The following is a 21,202-nucleotide window of genomic DNA, read 5'->3' on the forward strand; positions in this document are numbered from 1 at the left end:
ACCAATGGAGGAGAATGACACTAAAGCACTGTCAAAGTGCGTGTGTAGCCCCATCTTGTGGAGCCACAATTTTTCTGCTTTTGCGAAGCTCTCAGCACTGTTGTCCCAGTAGTATTTAATGGAGAAGCCCGATAAATTGTAACATGCATGAAAGTCACTAAAGAGGAGATATGTATATGGGAACTGTCTGATGAGTTTGTAAGAGACCCTTTTTGCTTAGAGCTTCGTATTACAGGAAGTAAAGGGAACAAACTGTCACCCCATATTGCACAGCAGTTGTAATAACTACCATTTGTCAGATTATGTTGAGGTGGACGCCCAGGTGTGGTATACACTTTTGTCAAAAAGTGCTACTCCTTTAACTCTTTCCCCAGTGAGATCGTCGTTTCTATGGAAGCTATAGCGCTTTACCAAAGAGCATCCAGATCTCTGGCGTAAGTCCCATAGCGATAAAGAGACATAGATCTCGCCTTTCCAAAAGCCTCAGTTCCTCCACATAATCCTAATTCCATTTACGTTTCAGCGCAGTTACTGAGCCATTTTTCTTTCGGACTAGAAGGTTCGCTCTTGCAGAGTCCTTGTGCAACGCTTTATGCAGGAGTAGTCTCACCACACTATTCAAACCTCATGGCCTGTTATCTTTAATTTACTTTTCTTTGTAGTTTGTTCCCTACACAGTCATTTTCTTGAGAGCCCATGAACTAGGACTGTTTCCTTCGTTCAAGTAGTGGTCGCCCATCCCGGAGCAGCGCCAGAGGGGGCCAGTCCATCTACCGAATTTACTATAATAAACATTCGTGATGGAAACTGGTATAACGACACTCACTGGCCTGTTGTATTATTTCATTGTTAGTACTTTGTCCGAGCTCCATTCTTCCTAAGTGCCTCAAAAATTCTCTTCGTCATTGATTTTGTTGGGATGTGTAGTTCTTTCAGTGAACTTTTCTGTCACTCTTCTGGTGTCGCTTTGTGAAACTGACATACGGCCTCAAATTGCCTTCCATTGCGATAAACACGCATTAAAAGTATTCCCCAAAGGCTTCCCATGGGTTTCAAATCTGGGCTACCTGCAGGCCAGAGCAAGACATCGAATTCTTTATCTTCAAGCACTTTTTGGTTGTAGCAAAAACATACACAGATGCATTATCTTGTTGAAACATTAGACTTTCGTCTTATGGCTCCTCAGACATTCTGATCAATTCTGTCTCTAGCATCTCAGTTTACATGTTGCAGTTCACTCTAGTGTTGGGCCAATACACGTGTGATTTTAGCGCGAAGGCTACCCAAATCATAACACTTGCAACATCATAATTTCTGCTCATTCTTACCTGCTGCTCTGTTCTTAAATATTGCCAATAATATTGCAGTCCAGCCTCTCCATCTAAATTAAACTTCTTCTCATCACTGGAGATCACTTTATCGCATTCCGAAGTCAATGACGTATGTTTTTCAGCAAACTCCAATCCAGTCCGTTTATGCTTGGAGTTACAGCGGGTTTATGCAGTCGTTTCTTGAATGCAAGAACTTTTGTCGTGTGATGAAACTTGTCGTACACATCTGGCAGTTACCGAGAACTGTAAATCAGCTACAAGTTGAAAAGAATAACGGTTGTGGCCCTTGCTTTTGCGTAAAAGTAACTCTTTCTATGCCTCAGATAATTTTATGCTTTGAACATATTTTCCGTTCTGTCCATATCGTTCATCCAGCCTAAAGAAATAATGTCACTGTACTTGAACAGTTCAACTTCTTGGAAATCTGGCGACTAGAGAACCCCATTCCCTTGTACGTACCGGTTTTTGCTTTTTCGACACATGATAACTGTTTTCTGCGTCGCTTTCTCACAATCGTGGTTTATATACACAACACGCATTGTCACTAGTAGTGGCTGTTTCCTGTCTGCAGTAAAGGCACGACCGCACACACGAACACCACACAGAGCAGAGTCCCGTCATACCGTGTTCTACCCTCTACCACCGGAACCGTTGATGTTTTTTTTATCTACTGCGCAACTGACATCAAACGCGATACCATTTGACTGCAATTGTCGGTATACTGGATTTCATACTCTTCCATGTGCATTGTGCACGGCTATTACAAACGACAATGTTAATTTTCCTGCAAATATCCATGCATTTGTACTGATTTCCACTAATGTTTTGGCTGAAAACCCTGTCGTCACTGAGAGGACGCTTAGCGCAGCGCAGCACTGCGGTTACATGGCAAATGCACCGCGCTACAGACGCTTTTCCTTTTAGTTAGGTTCGGTATAAATTTGGACTAAACAAATCAAGTGGCATACCATATGTTCCGGGTGGTTATAATTTACTCTTGGATGCATAAATGCATGAGAGGGGTCTATAAGACCCCTATCTTAGGACAAGTACTAAATGTTTGTATTAAAGAAATATTATAAAGTTTTCAAGGGGTTGGTGACCCAGAATGAATAAGAAATTTATTATGATACTGTGTCTCTTTTTTAACGTAACATGAAACACAGTATTATAAATTATAATTTTCCAGAGTTTAATAACTAACTGTAAATTTTACTGTTCCACGTCAGTATATTTGCTCATTAAAAGTTATACTCTTCACAAATAATTTTACTGTGTTCTTTGCATATACATTTTTCTGGAATTATTTACTAAGTAACCGTTTTTCTGTCTTATAGATGTAGGCATATGAAGCATCTTCCTTTTGCTGATCTTCCAGTTGCCGCAATCTTTGTCCGTCGTCTACTAATTCCACAATGTACCATGGCTTGTAGAACTTTATTTAGGTGTATGGATTGTTGATTCTCCTCTCCATAAGAGAAAAGCTCTGTTTTTATTAGATCTGCCTTCCATGTTGTTCTGTTGTCACTGTGAAAATATACGTAGGATATTTATTGCTACTCCATCCAATACTTTTGTCCACAAGACAAAGTACGATCTTCTTGACGGTCTCTTCCAAGTGTATGTACCTGCCTTTCGACACTCAACTCCTACTGCACATTAATGATAAAGGCATACTAGAAACACTGCCCAATACATCTGTGCAAAGTTTAGTCAGATTTTCAATGTGGTTTCCATTTCGTGACCGATCATTTCTTACTTTCGGAATAGCCCTCGTAGATGTTACCCATGATGGGCTTGGTATTAGGACAGTAAGAGTATTCAAACCACCCTTTGAAGTGTGGGCCTAGCAAATAAATGCAGAGGTGCGGGTTTATGGAAAAGTTCTCTATAACTCTACTGAGAGGTGGTCATATGCTCCTAAATTTCCGATATTGAACAGAATACGGAAATTGAAGAGCGACCTCCAAAAGCATATCCCTTCTTACATAAACATTTGCCGGTACCACGCTAAAGTGTCATGTGAAAGACAATCTCGTAGACGTGGTGCATGTGGCTGACCAGGTTACGTGCATGCCCAGTGTATAAGCACCGAGTGGCCCAGCTACCAGCAAGCGAGCCCTTACGACTCGCCGCTATGTCAACAGTGCCTTTGACTTACGTTGCTGCTGCCAGTGGCCGGACGCCGACCTCATCAATCTTGCAATTAACGTAGAACGACACTGTCACTGACAAAGAGATTCCACTGAAAATCCCGGATCCAGTGGAGGAAGTTCCTGTTGCACTGATGTCGTCCGAACGTGTAACAAAATCCCCAACCGAGCTGATTCCAGATGCTTCCAAAAAGGTGGAGGAAATATCTGCTGACGAAAACGGCGCAGAACAGGAACAGAGTGCTTCACTAGATAGTTTTACAACTCCAAAGAAAAGCCGTTCCTCCATGAAAAATGTAAGCGTAGGTTTGCGCCTCAATGTGATGACGAGATACACTGAAGAGCCAAAGGAACTCGCCCAATATCGTGTAGAGCCTCCGCGAGCACGCAGAAATGCCGCAAAACCACGTGGCACGGACTCGACTAATGTCTGAAGTAGTGCTGGACGGAATTGACACCAGGAATACTGTTGGGCTGTCCATAAGTCTATAAGAGTACGAAGGGGTGGAGATCTCTTCTGAACAGCAGTGGCATCCCATATATGCTTGATAATGTTCATGTCCCGGGAGTCTGATGGACAGCGGGAGTGTTTAAATTCAGAAGAGTGATCCGGGAGCAACTCTGTAGCAATTCTGGACGTGTGGAGTGTCGCATTGTCCTGCTGGAACTGCCAAAGTCCGTTTGAATTGTCCATGAATAGATGCAGATGACCAGACAGGACATTTATTTACGTGTCACCTGTCAGTGTCGTATCTAGACGTATCAGGAGTCCAATATCACTCCAACTGCACACGTCCCACACCAATACAGAGCATCCACCAGCTTGAGCAGCCCCTGCTGACATGCAGGGTCCATGGATTCATGAGGTTGTCTCCGTATTCGTACACGTCCATCCGCTCGATACAATTTGGAACGAGACTCGTCCGACCAGACAACATTTTTCCAGTCATCAACAGTCCAACGTCGGTGTTGACGGACCCAGGCGAAGCGTAAAGCTTTGTGTCGTGCAGTCATCAATGGTACACGATTGGGCCTTCTGCTTCGAAAGCCCATATCGATGCTGTTTCGTTGAATGGTTCGCACGCTGACACTTTTTGATGGCCGAGCATTGAAATCTGCAGCAATCTGGGGAAGGGTTTCACTTCTGTCACGCTGAACGACTCTCTTCAGTCGCTGGTGGTACCTTTCTTGCAGAATATTTTTCCGGTCGTAGCGATGTCGGAGATTTGATGTTTTACCGTATTCCTGATATTCTCTATACACTCGTGAAATGGTCGTACAGGAAAATCCCCACTTCATCGCTACCTCGGAGATGTTATGTCCCAACGCCCGGGCGCCGACTATAACACCACGTTCTAACTCAATTAAATCATGATAACCTGCCTTTGTAGTAGCAGCAGTAACCGATCTAACAACTGCGCCAGACACTTGTTATCTTATATAGGCGCTGCTGACCGTAGCGCCGTATTCTGCCAGTTTATATACACTCCTGGAAATGGAAAAAAGAACACATTGACACCGGTGTGTCAGACCCACCATACTTGCTCCGGACACTGCGAGAGGGCTGTACAAGCAATGATCACACGCACGGCACAGCGGACACACCAGGAACCGCGGTGTTGGCCGTCGAATGGCGCTAGCTGCGCAGCATTTGTGCACCGCCGCCGTCAGTGTCAGCCAGTTTGCCGTGGCATACGGAGCTCCATCGCAGTCTTTAACACTGGTAGCATGCCGCGACAGCGTGGACGTGAACCGTATGTGCAGTTGACGGACTTTGAGCGAGGGCGTATAGTGGGCATGCGGGAGGCCGGGTGGACGTACCGCCGAATTGCTCAACACGTGGGGCGTGAGGTCTCCACAGTACATCGATGTTGTCGCCAGTGGTCGGCGGAAGGTGCACGTGCCCGTCGACCTGGGACCGGACCGCAGCGACGCACGGATGCACGCCAAGACCGTAGGATCCTACGCAGTGCCGTAGGGGACCGCACCGCCACTTCCCAGCAAATTAGGGACACTGTTGCTCCTGGGGTATCGGCGAGGACCATTCGCAACCATCTCCATGAGGCTGGGCTACGGTCCCGCACACCGTTAGGCCGTCTTCCGCTCACGCCCCAACATCGTGCAGCCCGCCTCCAGTGGTGTCGCGACAGGCGTGAATGGAGGGACGAATGGAGACGTGTCGTCTTCAGCGATGAGAGTCGCTTCTGCCTTGGTGCCAATGATGGTCGTATGCGTGTTTGGCGCCGTGCAGGTGAGCGCCACAATCAGGACTGCATACGACCGAGGCACACAGGGCCAACACCCGGCATCATGGTGTGGGGAGCGATCTCCTACACTGGCCGTACACCACTGGTGATCGTCGAGGGGACACTGAATAGTGCACGGTACATCCAAACCGTCATCGAACCCATCGTTCTACCATTCCTAGACCGGCAAGGGAACTTGCTGTTCCAACAGGACAATGCACGTCCGCATGTATCCCGTGCCACCCAACGTGCTCTAGAAGGTGTAAGTCAACTACCCTGGCCAGCAAGATCTCCGGATCTGTCCCCCATTGAGCATGTTTGAGACTGGATGAAGCGTCGTCTCACGTGGTCTGCACGTCCAGCACGAACGCTGGTCCAACTGAGGCGCCAGGTGGAAATGGCATGGCAAGCCGTTCCACAGGACTACATCCAGCATCTCTACGATCGTCTCCATGGGAGAATAGCAGCCTGCATTGCTGCGAAAGGTGGATATACAGTGTACTAGTGCCGACATTGTGCATGCTCTGTTGCCTGTGTCTATGTGCCTGTGGTTCTGTCAGTGTGATCATGTGATGTATCTGACCCCAGGAATGTGTCAATAAAGTTTCCCCTTCCTGGGACAATGAATTCACGGTGTTCTTATTTCAATTTCCAGGAGAGTATCTCTGTATTTGAACATGCGTGACTATACCAATTTCTTTGGCCCTTCAGTGTAGCTCCTGTACGGCCCCAAAATGCCAAGCAAGTATGCTGTACTTTTCGTGACAGATAAAAGGGAATTCGCGACCACCATGTAACCGTTTTGGTCATTTTAATCAAAAATTCAATTAAAATGCCTCTTAGCGTTTAAGTAACAGAGCGACTAACTACCTCAGTCAAAGTGTATTGACGAGCGTTTTAACACACCTCTTTTGCGCAATTAAAAACTTCAGTAGTTGTTAATTATTCAGTAAATTTCTGTTAGAGGAGCATTCCCAGTGCTGTAACTCGTCTCGCACATCGTCTATATCGGTATATCCGTTGATTTTTTTTCCTTTTCTCCTCTTGAAAACGGTTTATCGTGCATTACTGTAATTACAACAGTTGGCGCTACATATCCCCTTGTGACAGCAGCGGGGCAGACAGAACGTCACTTCCAGGCGGAGCACAGATCAGATAGTTCCACGTGGCCGCCTCGACGGCACTCTGCGGGTACCACGCCCTCTTGTTAGCCACCACAACTACTCCAGCCTGGACTGCGCACCAGAGCGGAATCAGTCACTTCAGGTTATAGCACGTCACGTCACTTTACCTCCGCTTTCCTTATCTTGCACGTAGTGAACAAGATAACGGAAGTAGCACCAAAATTAAACCCTTACATTAAAAGAGGTCCAGACAGTATTCAGAAAAAAATACATTAACGTAGAAGTGTATCATTCTGTTCTTTGGCATAATCAGTACATGTGTCACGTATCTGACATTTCAAACTAAATGTGATTTGTACGTGTAACACTGCAGAAACTGAACGCAACATGTACCTGTTTGTGTGTGACAGAGTAACAATCTGTAGACAAAATAAAACATTTAAATATTGAGACAATGTATGAAATTAAAGGAATCATTGCCTGTGCTCAAAATGAGATGATTAAAAGAAAAAAAGGAAAAAAATTATTTAAAAATTGATTTCTCCGGTAATAAGTGCCCCTTTCTTTCTGTCTGATGCAGTATTGTCTTTTACGGTACTTCCTTGGCAGACCAAACTCACACGATAGAAACATTGTCAGGTGAGAGCAGCAAACACATTCGCAGCTACTGTGCCGGGAACAAGACACATACGATTGAAGTTTCTTGCTTCTATTGCTGTGGTCTGTTTCTTGAGTATGAAAGAACACCAGCCGCAACATCGCACACGCGAAAAAACGGAAATTTAAACAAGCCCTTCACAATGTAAACAAATATAAATAGACACACCAGCGATTAAGAAACCAAAATAAATATAACAAAAACAATGGTACGTGAAATCCTACTCTAGCACAACTAAATAGATACACAGAATTCCAGTACCATCTCTACGTACCGAAATGAATCTTCTGGATTAATTACAATTACACGCAACAGTAACATAAATACGTACAGCAATAAAAACACAATCGTAACACTCATATATACACAGTCTCGCCACCATTCTTTCACAAAAAAACGTATCTTTATATTTAACTATCTTGCTATTGGCGCCAGCATTTAGTTCAATGAACATGTGCTGGTAACTTACGTTATCCTATTGCTCGGTTAGAAATTCAGTCTTTAACAACATATTTGTACAGAGATTTGGCATTAAAAAAATCCAGGTACATTGATGACCTCATCAATAGCCACCTCAACAATTGCCTCAACCGTAACTAGTTTACTGGAACTTCCAGTAGCCATTTTAATCTTTACACTAGTAACAGGATACACTACAATATCCTTGTTATTAACATGGTTCAAGAAAGATTCGGAAATGCAAGACGCATTACTCCTTGTGTCAACCGGGCAATCTACAAGGTCATCATTAATACACTCACTAATTGTAGGCTGAAATTTCTCTATTGACTCTTTCTTTAACAACGTTTCTATTGATAACTCATCTTATATTTCCTTAAAGCTATCAACGTACATTGTTTTAAAACGTATGTCACTAGGAGGTTCAATAACTCGTCGAGAGCAGCATGAAACACATACTTATTTTCCCTCATACTACATAACTTCCCGGCTACAAGTAAACTTCTCAGTTGCCCACTTCTGTGGTATCATCATTTTTTTTTTCTAATTTGGATTTGGCCTGCACAACGTAGTCGCCTAGTCAGAAATTGTATTCGTCTTTACTGAGCCATTCAGTATGCAGACCGTCAACAACAAATTTCTATCATTAACAATGATGAAAGCATTAATTTTATCCCGGCTGTCACCAATTTTTAACCTACTACTGTTACCCCGATCAGATCGTTCTGTGCTACTCATTGTAACTGTAACAATATTCACTGCAAAAATCTCCTCTTCAGCGAATACTTTGTTAGTGCACATAAGACTCTTTGCGTGCCTGACCTTCAAATCTGCTGTTACTTCTTCTACTTCATGTTCACTCACAGTAAAGACTTTATTTTCACATTTTTCTGAGACGTGACAGATGTAACAAATGAGGAGACGATGTGGCAACATATATACACCCAAATAGGTCCCCCAAAGTCGTGACCATATTTAAAAACAAGGACAGGTCAAAGCACATTTTCAGTGAAACTAAACGTCCCATCTGTGTAATATTCAATACATCTATAGTTGGACATCTCTCTAATTTTGAATCTGCTTTCCCAAGTCTTCTATCTTTGTATGAACACATAATTGTAGCCAGAGATATGAACATAAATTTTCAAAATAATGGTTCTTCTGCATCAAAATTCACGCACATATCTTCCTGCTAAAACCTTGGGCCTATTCACCATACAGCAGACATTCATACGTATATCGATATTTTCGCTACCAAATATTCAAATAGAGCCACGCGGGGTAACCGCGTGGCCTTGGGCGCGTTGTCACGGTCCGTACGGCTCCCCCCGTCTGAGGTTCGTCTCCTCCTTCGGGCATGGGTTTGTGTGTTGTCCATAGCATATAAGTTAGTTTAAGTTAGATTAAGTAGTGTGTAGGCTGAGAGACCGATGACCTCAGCAGTTTGGCCCCATAAGTCCTTAACACAAATTTCAGTTTCAAATTTGTCTTCAAATAGAGTAATTCACACGGATCAGATCTCTGCACCTGGCTTACCCGCTCACGATGTGATATTCATCGACTACTCGTTGCAACATCAACAAACCACAAGTGGCGACTTCAAGAGATTTTAAGCACATGAATATGTCTGAGCTTGCAGCTGACGCCTACGATGTTCTTTGGAGGACAAGGGCAGGACGAAACTTCAGCATAAATGATAAAGTATCCAAGTTCACTGAGAGACTTAATAATTTATACGATAAACTAAACAAAACGGAACTCCGTCCGAACAGGTCTTGGAAGACCCCCAAGGAACCGACGACCGCCCTGTCTTCCTCAGGCCATAGGCGTTACTGGATGCGGATATGGAGGGGCATGTGATCAGCACACTGCTCTCCCAGCCAATGTCAGTTTTCGCAACCGGAGCCGCTACTTCTCAGTGAAGTAGCTCCTCAGTTGGCCTTACAAGGGCTGACTGCACCTCGCTTGCCAACAGCGCTCGGTAGACGTGAACGGTCACCCATCCAAGTGCTATCCAAGACCGACAGCGCTTAACTTCGGTGGTCTGGCGGGAACTGGTGTTACCACTGCTGCAAGTCCGTTAGCATGCGATAAACAAGATCCTCTAATAACAGAAAGAGAAAGGACAAAACCTGCACCATGCTTACAGACTATCTCAAAAACCTTATGGATGTCAGAATGGAGCACGCAGGACACACAAACAGCACCCGACTTGTGATAACCATCTCACCTAATAGCAACTACGCAAGAGAGTTAGTCAAGCTGCGAGAAATGTAAAACTCAGATATGGCCCCTCGCTAACTGAGGACTTGCACAGACTCGCCGTCCTGTGGAAAAATCTACAAGAACGAGAAACAGGCAAACCTAAATCTACAGCTAAGCGCCTAGTTCCTACTGAGGATCTAAATGACTGTTCCGCATAGCGATAACTTGACCAACGCACCAGGACGTCAACAGTCGACTCCCTTAAAGTACCAGTGATTGTCACAAACGAAAAGATTTTTCTGCAACAGGTAAGCCGTAGCATAGTCAGGAAGTCAGTTACGCATATTCGTTCGTCAGCGGCAGCAAACGGCAACATAGCAGCGCAGATAATCAATTTTCTCGCCATCCACTACTTGCCAAAGATTTTCAGGTATAAAGAATACCTGCATCTTTCCAACAGTCTGGGAGCAATGATTCATAAAACCATTACCCAAGAAAGAATCTGCCCAACAACCTTCCGCAGGTGCGCCACCGTCCAATAGTGGAGCAGGCTTGATGATCAGTTTTACTGCCACCTTTTGAACGGCATGCCAAGGTGGATACAAGCATCTTACGATATACGAGCCTGAGCATCACGATATTGTAATATTATCCAGCAATATATTCCGATTTCACAAATGAGCTAAAGTATGCCCTTCCGAAAATACATCATTTTTCTTCGGTTTCACAAGGCATGTTACTTGATTCCTTGCACTCCTTGGATCTGAGCCTTCACTGGTTCGCAGACATGTAGGATGTGCATAACGTTTTTGAGTATTTTATTCTGTCTTCGCGTATTGTCCGTCTGCTAAACGAAACGAACGTCGATTAAGATATTTCTACCAGCGGATACATGCTTGGCACTTTACATTTCGTGCAGAAATCGCTGTTTCTTAATAAGCTCCTTGATAGTTGTTTAATACGATGTAATCATCGTATCAGACACATTTTTATCGATCTTGATAGACTGTTCGTCTGAACTAGTGCCACAGCTTCTCTATAGGCTTGCTATCTGAGTCAGCTGTACGAAAAGTGAGATGCGATCTTCTTGAACCACTCTACCAAACATATTCATGTGCCTCCTTTCTTTTCTCATCGTTTTTCCTTCGGTGCATCTGCATTTTCATCACAGTAGTGAACACTAATCCCATTTCCTAAGTGAACATCTTAAAAGAGTTTGAGTCTGTTTGTTACTAATAAGAGTAGTCTATTTCCATCATGATTAGGTTTCAGAAACATCTGGCTGAGGTAATTTTTATACCAAGTCTTCGTAACTGTATACAGGAATTTCTCTCGTCAAACAGAATTGTTGGACTATTACAATCTCCTCTAACTACCATAGCTTAGCTTGGAAACATACACATTAGGGAAGGGTGGTTCTCTATTAATTTTTCATTTGTGTAGGTTATACTGTCCGTAGTTGCATTACAATTAATGATTAATGAGGGTACATACACTGAAGAGCCACAGAAACAGGTACACCTGCCTAGCGTTGTGTAGGACCCTCGTGAACAGGCAGAAGTGCCTCAACACGACGTGGCATGGGCTCCACTAATGTTTGAAGTAGTGTTGGAGGGAATTGAAACCATGAATCCTGCAGGGCTGACCATAAATCCGTAAGAGTACGAGCGGATGGGGAACTCTTCTGAACGGCACGGGCAAGGCATCCCAGATGTGCTCGCTAATGTTCATGTCCCGGGAGTCTGGTGGACAGCGGAAGTGTTTAAATTCAGAAGAGTGTTCCTGGAGCCACTCTGTAGCAATTATGGACGTGTGGGATGTCGCATTGTCCTGCTGGAATTACCCAAGTCCGTCGTAGTGCGCAATGGACATGAATGGGCGCAGGAGATCAGACAGGATGCTTACTTACGTGTCACCTGTCAGAGTCGTATCTAGACGTATCAGGGGTCCCATATCACTCCATCTGCAAACCCCCCTCACCATTACAGAGCCTCCAACAGCTTGAACAGTTCCCTGCTGACATGCAGGGTCCATGGATTCATGAGGTTGTCTCCATATCGGTACACTTCCTTCCGCTCGATAGAATTTGAAACCAGGCAACATGTTTCCAATCATCAGCAGACAAATGTTGGTGTTGACAGACCCAGACGCGGCGTAAGGCTTTGTGTCGTGCAGTCATCAAGGGTACAAGAGTGTGCCTTCGGCTCCGAAAGCCCATATCGATGATGTTTCATTTAATGGTTCGTACTCTGACACTTGATAACCCAGCACTGAAATCTGCAGCAATTTGCGGAAGTGTTACACTTCTGTCACCTTGAACCATCCTCTTCGTCATAGGTCCCGTTCTTGCAGGATCCGTTTCCGACCGCAGCGACGTCGGAGATTTCATGGTTTTCCGGACTCCTGATATTCATGGTACACTCGTGAAATGGTCGTTCGGGAAAATCCCCACTTCATCGCTACCTCGGAGATGCTGTGTCCCATCGCTCGCGCGCCGACTATAACACCAGGTTCAAACTTAAATCTTGATAACCTGTCATTGTAGCAGCAGTAACCGTCCTAACAACTGCGCCAGACACTTGTCTTCTATATGCGTTGCATTCTGCCTGTTTAAATATCTCTGTGCTTGAATACGCATGCCTATACCAGTTTCTTTGACGCTTCAGCGTATATTCCTTCCTTTTTAAATATAGGAATGTGTGTGTTTTGTAACCAAACAATCAGTGGTGTGCAATGAAAGATATTTAAAATTTGATTGCTTTCTAGACCGAAAAACAGTTCGTTGCAAGATGATGATTTTTACTTACGGAATTTCTTGCCTGTTTTTGTTTTGCTCACATCAGAAAACGCTGCTTGCTTGCACGTTATTGGGTTACTTCTTCGTTTGGCACTGTTAATTCTAGCCTAATCCCACTCCGCTTTGCAGAATTTCTAGCAAGTTGTACGTCACTTCCGCAGTTCAGTCTGATAGCCAGCGGAGTGGTACAGCTTTATCTTCTTTCCCATTCGTGGCTGTTATTCTTGCCTACACCAGTCCGCAAATATGCCCAATGTGTTCCTCGGTTGACATACAGTTCTTATGCATTGCTAAAGGTACACCGCCCCAAATCCCATGGAGCTTATGTTTTTGTCAAACACTTAAGATTTTGCAAAGGTCGTAGTGCTCTCAGATAAGTTGTAATGTTTTGGTTAGTATAAAAATATCATCACATTTGAAACTGGCGAGCTGTGGGGCATCAGCTATCTGCGTCCAGCGAGTGCACAGGTCGTGCCCGGCACGCACAGCGCGGGTCGCATCTAGAAGACCCTCAGCTGTCGGTATCGTTAAGCGCCTTGCAATGGCGCAGCAGAAGGCCGAGATCTTAAGGAGTGCACTTCCGAGGCTTCGTGCAGCTGTTGAATAGGGTGCGATCAATATCGGAGAAAACTAGCATAGTGAACACCTTGCCTGCAACCTCCCATCATTTATCCCTCGTATACCACGCGATAATAAACTGTTTCAGTTTTTAAAACCTCCTTATACATTTATTTTTTGTTGCTCTATCACTTAAGAATTCTCTCTTTCTAATACTTCCGCGTAGCAGCCAAGTTGCTGCCTACCGCTGCACTGTGGGCTTTCTTTTTTTAATTTATTATCTTTCTGGCCGAGCCCATTCAGCCATTCGGTCATCTCAGTAGTGTAATGTCAATTATGACGATACGAACGTAAGGACAACACAACACCTTGTCGCCGAGCGGAGAAAATTTCCGACCCGGCGGGGAATCAAATCCAGGCCGCTTGACTTAGCAAACCGCCGCGCTGAGGGTGCAGCTACCGAGGTAGAACCACTGTAGAGCTTATGCTGTATTTTGTTCTTTGAAATTTTGACTGCAGATATTTTCCTCTCTGGAATAACGAATACGCAGTTGATATAATTGTGGAGGCACATCAGTAATAACTAAAATGATATCACAACTTCTGCAAACGTGTAATCGAGAAGCTTCCCCATAGTCGAGTCATACGAGAGCTATCGGGAATGTAAGTAAGTTCCGATAGGTCACGAAATGAAAACCACTGTGAAAATCAAAAATTTTTATTTGCGACATTTAGCTACACCTCCCTCCCCCGCACCAACTTATACATTTGTTGTAGCGTTGTACCACATTTCCAACTCCCTCTTCAAAGACGGCAGCCGCCTGTGCTTTCCGCCAATATTATACGCTGTTCTATAGCTCGTTGTGTGCGACGAAACCTTGTTTTCATAGCCAGCAGTTCTTCTGAGTTGATATTAAACTCAGCGGGAGCCAATTACGGGCTGTATTGTGGGCGATCTAACACCGTCCATCGAAAACGCTGGAGAAACGTCTTCATTTCTCCTGCAGACTGCGGCTCAGAATAGTCAACAAGAAGGAACCGTATGACAGTTATGTCATGTGAGTTGCATGACATCGAGCGAAATCTCTCACCAGGCCTTCATACTTGGTGGAGACACTACTGCCTAGACATCTTTACGTGCTCGCCGTGCGCCCAGAATTAAAAAGAGCGACGTCACGCGATCGACGGGCATACTAGAGACACTATCCAACACATACGTGCAAAGCTTCATCGGATTTTCACAATGGTTTCCATTTCGTGACCGATCGGAACTTACCTTCCGAATACCCCTCGTAGGTAATAGAGGAGAACATACTACTAACCACTTACTTCTTGCTATTCAACTCAAGAAAATTGAGAATCTGTTAAATGACGATCAGTTTGGCCTTAGGAAAGGTAAAGTCACAAGAGAGTCCGTTCTGACGTTGCGTTTGATAATGGAAGCAGTATTTGTAGACCTATGAAAAGCGTTCGACCATTTAAAATGGCGCAAGAGGTTCGAAATTCTCAGGAAAATACACTACTGGCCATTACAATTGCTACACCGAGAAGAAATGCATATGATAAACGGGTATTCACTGGACAGATATATTATACTAGAACTGACATGTGATTACATTTTCACGCAGTTTGGGTGCATAGATCCTGAGAAACCAGTACCAAGAACAGCCACCTCTGGCCGTAATAACGGCCTCGATACGCCTGGGCATTGAGTCAAACAGAGTTTGGATGGCTTGTACAGTCACAGCTGTCCATGCAGCTTCAACACGATACCACAGTTCATCAAAAGTAGTGGCTGGCGTATTGTGAAGAGCCAGTTGCTCGGCCACCATTGACCAGACGATTTCAATTGGTGAGAGATCTGGAGAATGTGCGGGCCAGGGCAGGAGTCGAACATTTTCTCTATCCAGAAAGGCCCGTACAACAGGACCAGCAACATACGGTCGCGCATTATCCTGCTGAAATGTAGAGTTTTGCAGGGATCGAATGAAGGGTAGAGCCACGGGTCGTAACGCACCTGAAATGTAAAGTTCACTGTTCAAAGTGCCATCAATACGAACAATAGGTGACCGAGACGTGTAACCAATGGCACGCCATACCATCACGCCGGGTAATACACCAGTATGGCGATGACGAATACACGCTTCCAATGTGCGTTCACCGCGATGTCGCCAAACACGGATGCGACCATCATGATGCAGTAAACCTGGATTCATCCGAAAAAAATGACGTTTTGCCATTCTTGCACCCAGGTTTGTCATTGAGTACACCATCGCAGGCGCTCCTGTCTGTGATGCAGCGTCAATTGTAACCGCAGCCATGGTCTCCGAACTGATAGTCCATTCTGCTGCCAACGTCGTCGTTCTGTTCGTGGAGATGGTTGTTGTCTTGCAAACGACCCCATCTGTTGACTCAGGGATTGAGACGTGGCTGCACGATCCGTTACAGCCATGCAGATAAGATGCCTGTCATCTCGACTGCTAGTGATACGAGGCCGTTGGGATCCAGCACGGCGTTCCGTATGACCCACCTGAACCCACCGATTCCATATTCTGCTAACAGTCATTGAATCTCGACCAACGCGAGCAGCAATGTCGAAATACGATAAACCGCAATCGCGATAGGCCACAATCCGACGTTTATCAAAGTCGGAAACGTGATGGTACGCATTTATTCTCCTTACACGAGGCACCACAACAACGTTTTGCCAGGCAACACCGGTCAACTGCTGTTTGCGTATGAGAAATCGGTTGGAAACTTTCCTCATGTCAGCACGTTGTAGGTGTCGCCAACGGCGCCAACCTTGAGTGAATGCTCTGAAAAGCTAATCATTTGCATATCACAGCACCTTATTCCTGTCGGTTAAATTTCGCGTCTGTAGCACGTCATCTTCGTGGTGTATCAATTTTAATGGCCAGTAGTGTATTACTGTGTAAGAATCCTGCTGTATGGATGGTGGTTGTAGCTGAAACAACTAGTTTACAGTTATACTGTGTTTTTCTTTCGTCTCCAGTTTAATCTGATTGTTTAAACCGCTCAAAATAACCGGTTCCTGAAATAACTAATCGTCGGTTTTTATAGCTGTTATTTCCAGTAATATACGTAGACTTCAAAAGAAAGGCTGAGAAGTTCTAATGAAGATGAAGAAGTAAGAGCTCTCGATCGATATGAGCTTGAGGTTGTGGCATAAATTTGCCTCAATGTTTCTGTAGAGATAGCGAAGATAAAGGAGTCAGGCAAGGCAACAGCGAGAGCGAAAGGACACAAGCTGACGACTTTCCTGTATCATCACTTTTCTATGGTAGCAATTTTCCACCCTGAAACAACTGCAAAACTGAATGTTAAGTTATTACCCCAAGTTCATAGCACGTGAATAAAATCATAGGTTTCCCAATCTAATTAGACTTCCATTCCAAGGAACATTGTGCATGTTTTCTCCTTATATGATGTCGCAAGCTTGTTGTGCTTCCTCCTGTTTTCAATATTGTAAAGGAAATGGAGCACTGTACTTCACTGCTGCCACATTCCGTAAAACACTTCCAAAGTGGAAATGGTGCCACTCTGCAATACTACCGATGTTCCAGGATGACAGCAAGAAACTAACCAACTGACCAGACGGGGCAAGTCTTGCACACTCCTCATATGTATGTACTGTCTAATAGGCCACACCGCGTGGCTACAGGTTCTTTATTGTCTCACAAAAGCTGTACCGATTCTTATCTCATGTGTTTGTTGCTACTTCCTAGCTGTCGGGGTTGTCATTACAATAGCACAGATCGTTTCGCCTCTTTCTATAATAACCCAATATCTCAAAGCAACGGAAATTTTATGAAGAAACATTATTCGTTAAAAAAAAATTGTATGTAAAGACCATGCAATGCTGTCATGGCAAACAGATATGCCGGTATTTTTACCCAGTGATTAGTAAAAGATCAAAAAACCTGTTACATCTGAGACCGAACAAATACTGAAAAATTCCGGTTATTCTGAACTAACCAGCAGTATAATCCATTCTTATATGCAGGGTGATTCTTATTAAAGTTTAAAAGAAACCTGATGCTGATACAAGAAATTTAATATAAGATTCACTGGGCCACAAATTTTGCGAAATACACCAAAAGTGAAAGAGAAATGTTGAACATGTGACGTCACCAGATAACGTCCCTCGCCGCAAGTGCAGCAACTGGGTCAGTCGATACTCTTTTGACACAAAACTGTGGGTTTTTGTTGTACTGCACATTGCAATTAAGGAGCGGAAACCACGATACAGGTAAATAAAGTAATAAATCTTACCTGAATGTATACACATAAGTGTCTAACGCAATGAAAGAAAATAATGCCTATCAGAAGCAAGACTCAAACCCTGAGCCCCCCGCGGTGAAGTCGCGCACCTGGGCCCGGAGCCACACCGACGTGAAACTTGATAATCAAATGTAAAATTATAAAAAAGTTCTATAAAACTTTTTAAACCTTTAAAAATTTTCTATATGTTGTCTCAATCTCATTTAACGTTGTTTTCTTTTAACAAAGTGATGACCAATTTCGGTAGCTTAACTACCATCTTCGGATCACATGTAGTATTATAAATGCACTCACAGTGTACAAGACCGTTGCATCGTCCATAACATTGTTATTGTAAATCTTCAGGTAAAATGTGCTAGGCACAGCCACGCTATCTGTGACAGCAACTGCAACAAGAAGCTTGTACAGCTTCGGAATTTTTTATACATTGAACCATCCATGCAATTATTTTCGTTACAGTCAGTAAATTCAAGCAGAGATTTGCCATAAAAACGTTTTTGACGGTGTGCAGGCTTTTTGTTTCAATAGCTGCCATAAGAAACTTCCTGGCAGATTAAAACTGTGTGCCGCACCGAGACTCGAACTCGGGACATTTCCCTTTTGCGGGCAAGTGCTCTACCAACTGAGCTACCCAAGCACGTCTCACGTCCCCTCCCCACAGCTTTACCTCTGTCAGCACCTCGTCTTCTACCTTCCAAACTTTACAGAAGCTCAATTTTAATCTTCCAGGAAGTTTCATATCAGCCCACACTCCGCTGCAGAGTGAAAATCTCATTCTGGAAATAGCTGTCATAGATAGCGTGACTGTACAAAGCATACTTTACCTGAAGATTTAAAATAAGAATGCTGCGGAAGATGCAACGGTCTTAGTCTTGTACACTGCAAATGCATTTATAATACTACAAGTAATCTGAAGATTGTAGTTAATACATATATATAGTTAAAGCCGCTCAAAATAACCGGTTTCTGAAGTAACCAATTGTCGGTTTTATAGCTGTTTATAGATTAACTACCGTATAGATAGTCGTTCTATTTGCGAGTAGAACAGGACATATATATATATATATATATATATATATATATATATATATATATATATATATATATATATGTGTGTGTGTGTGTGTGTGTGTGTGTGTGTGTGTGTGTGTGTGTGTGTGTCATTTTCTATCCTGTTCCACTCGCAAATAGAACGATGGAAAAACGACTATCTATTTGCGACCGTACGAAACATAATATCTCGTATCCTATCTTCGTAGTCTTTGCGCACAGTGTATGTTGGCGGCAGCAGAATCGTCCGACAGTCAGATTCAGATGCCGGTTCTCTAAATTTTTTCAATAGTGTTCCTCGAAAAGAACGCCGTCTTCCTCCCAGGGATTCCCATTTGAGTTCCCGAAGCATCTCCGGAACGCTTAAGTGGTGTTCGAAGCTACTGGTACCAAATCTAGCAGCCCGCCTCTGAATTGCTACGATGTCTTCCTTCATTCAGGTCTGGAACGAATCCCAAACACTTGAGCAGTACTCCAGAATAGGTCGCACCACCGTCCTACATACGTTATCCTTTACAGATGAATCACACTTTCCTAAAATTCTCCCAATAAAGTTTTTTTCCTTTATTGTATTTCGATTCCCCCCGAAGGGGACGGGCTGGCAGCAGCTTATTACGCTGCTCTGCAGCCTACAGACTTTTTAAAACGTAAGAAAGAAGATAAGAAACAATAAAAGCAGGCGATAAAACAGTGACTGAAATTGTATAATGGCGGAAAATTGTGGAAACTTAAAACATAAAGCAAAGGGGTGGCAAAGCTAATAAAATACACAGGAAGCAGACAGGAAACGTAGTAGAAAGACAATTAAAAAACATGGCGACAGTCTGGTTTCTGTTCGCAAGAAATATAAAAATCACACCCAGCGACAGTATGATGTCCGTTCGCAACACTTCGGAGAAGACACACAGCACTGAACACTCACTGTAAACACTGTACTAAAATGTCGGCACAGAGATAACACACCATAGCCGAGGGCAGATGGGGGGAGGGGGGGGGGAAGAACAAGGAGGGAGGAGAGGAAAAACGAAAGGGGGGAACGAAAGGACGGAGAAGACTCATAGGCGGGGGGGGGGGGGGGGGGGGGGGCAGGGCAGATACGAGAGGGAATGGGAAAAGGCAGAGGAGGGAAATGCAAAAGGACTCGGGGGATAGAAGGGGGGCAGAAAGAGGGTAGGTGGAGGAAGGGGGAAGAGGGGGAAGAGGGGGGACCAAATAAACTGCCTCGGGGTTCTTAAACGTTCATAAGAGTCACCCTAAGTAGAGTATAAATGGCGTTAACTCTACCTACTTTGTGTTGTCATGGAGATATACTAATCACTTACATGTATAGCCACGTAGTACATTTGATGCTTTTGATACACGACGTTGCAATGTGAGTGGCCAGCAGTGTAATACCTGGTCCGGTGTATTGTTTCGTTGCAGAACAACTCGTTTTTCGTGGTGGCGCGTTTCGACCGGCAGAGGACGCAGCGCGAGCTGGTGATCGGCGTGACAGTGCCGGGGAGCCTCTTCCTCATGTCGCTTGTTACCCTGTGTGTGATGACCCGCTCGGTGCGCGTGGGTGACGACGCGCGCATGCGCTGCGTCTGCTGCAACGACGGCGCTGACGAGCCCCGCCCCGTGCCGACCAGCGCGCCCGAAGACCACGACGGCGCCGACGTCGCCGCCGCTGCCGACGCCGACGGCGACGGCAGCGACGACGACGACGACGACGACGAGGACGGAGACGGAGACGGCCCGTACCACTCCGCCTAAGCTGGGTCAACCCCAGCCCACTACCGTTATTCTTTAGTTTCACGTTACCAGGGGAGAACGACGCTTCAAAACGCATCGGCCCTGCGGCCACAGCCGCAGCCGTTGTTTCTTCTAAATGTATTTGTCGTCAGCTTCAAGAAACCGAAGTAGTTCCCCACGTAAATTGTAGCAATCCCCAATTATTGTCCTACTGACTTTCTGTGACTGATTCACAGCGCCGAAAATGTAAGGGTAAACTACTTTGTTAACTACCTATCTTCATCTGTTGAAGACTCTTTGAAGAAAGACTGCCTTTACGATAATGTGCGCTGACGTTCTTTCGCAGAAGAGTTTTCTTTAACGCAGTAGTTAAATGTGGCAGATGTCTGCTTTCTCTGTAGCTATAGTTCTTCTGTTTACTTATCCTAGGATGAAAACGAAGTGTCAGCTACTTCTTTGTGACCTGTCGTCAAGGTGACGCCCTATTAGTTGTCTCCTTCCCAAAGTAGTTACCAGGTAGTCATCACGAACTGGGATAGTGTTTCCTTATATTTGAAGTAAGTATCGTTAGTATATAAATAGGAA

General features: G+C 44.4%; 1 protein-coding gene across 1 annotated transcript in view; it reads left to right on the top strand.

Moving 5' to 3' along the window:
- The window catches only part of LOC124722205, a 272,233-nt gene extending 251,315 nt beyond the window's left edge, over window positions 1-20,918 (top strand). The window contains exons 5-7 of the mRNA XM_047247401.1: window positions 10,418-10,420; window positions 20,306-20,503; window positions 20,910-20,918. Coding sequence (XP_047103357.1) covers window positions 10,418-10,420; window positions 20,306-20,503; window positions 20,910-20,918 — 210 coding nt within the window. The remainder of the gene's footprint in view (window positions 1-10,417; window positions 10,421-20,305; window positions 20,504-20,909) is intronic.
- Window positions 20,919-21,202: the final 284 nt, after the last annotated feature.

This window comes from Schistocerca piceifrons, chromosome X (genome assembly GCF_021461385.2).
Source record: "Schistocerca piceifrons isolate TAMUIC-IGC-003096 chromosome X, iqSchPice1.1, whole genome shotgun sequence".
NCBI classification, from domain to species: Eukaryota; Metazoa; Arthropoda; class Insecta; order Orthoptera; family Acrididae; genus Schistocerca; species Schistocerca piceifrons.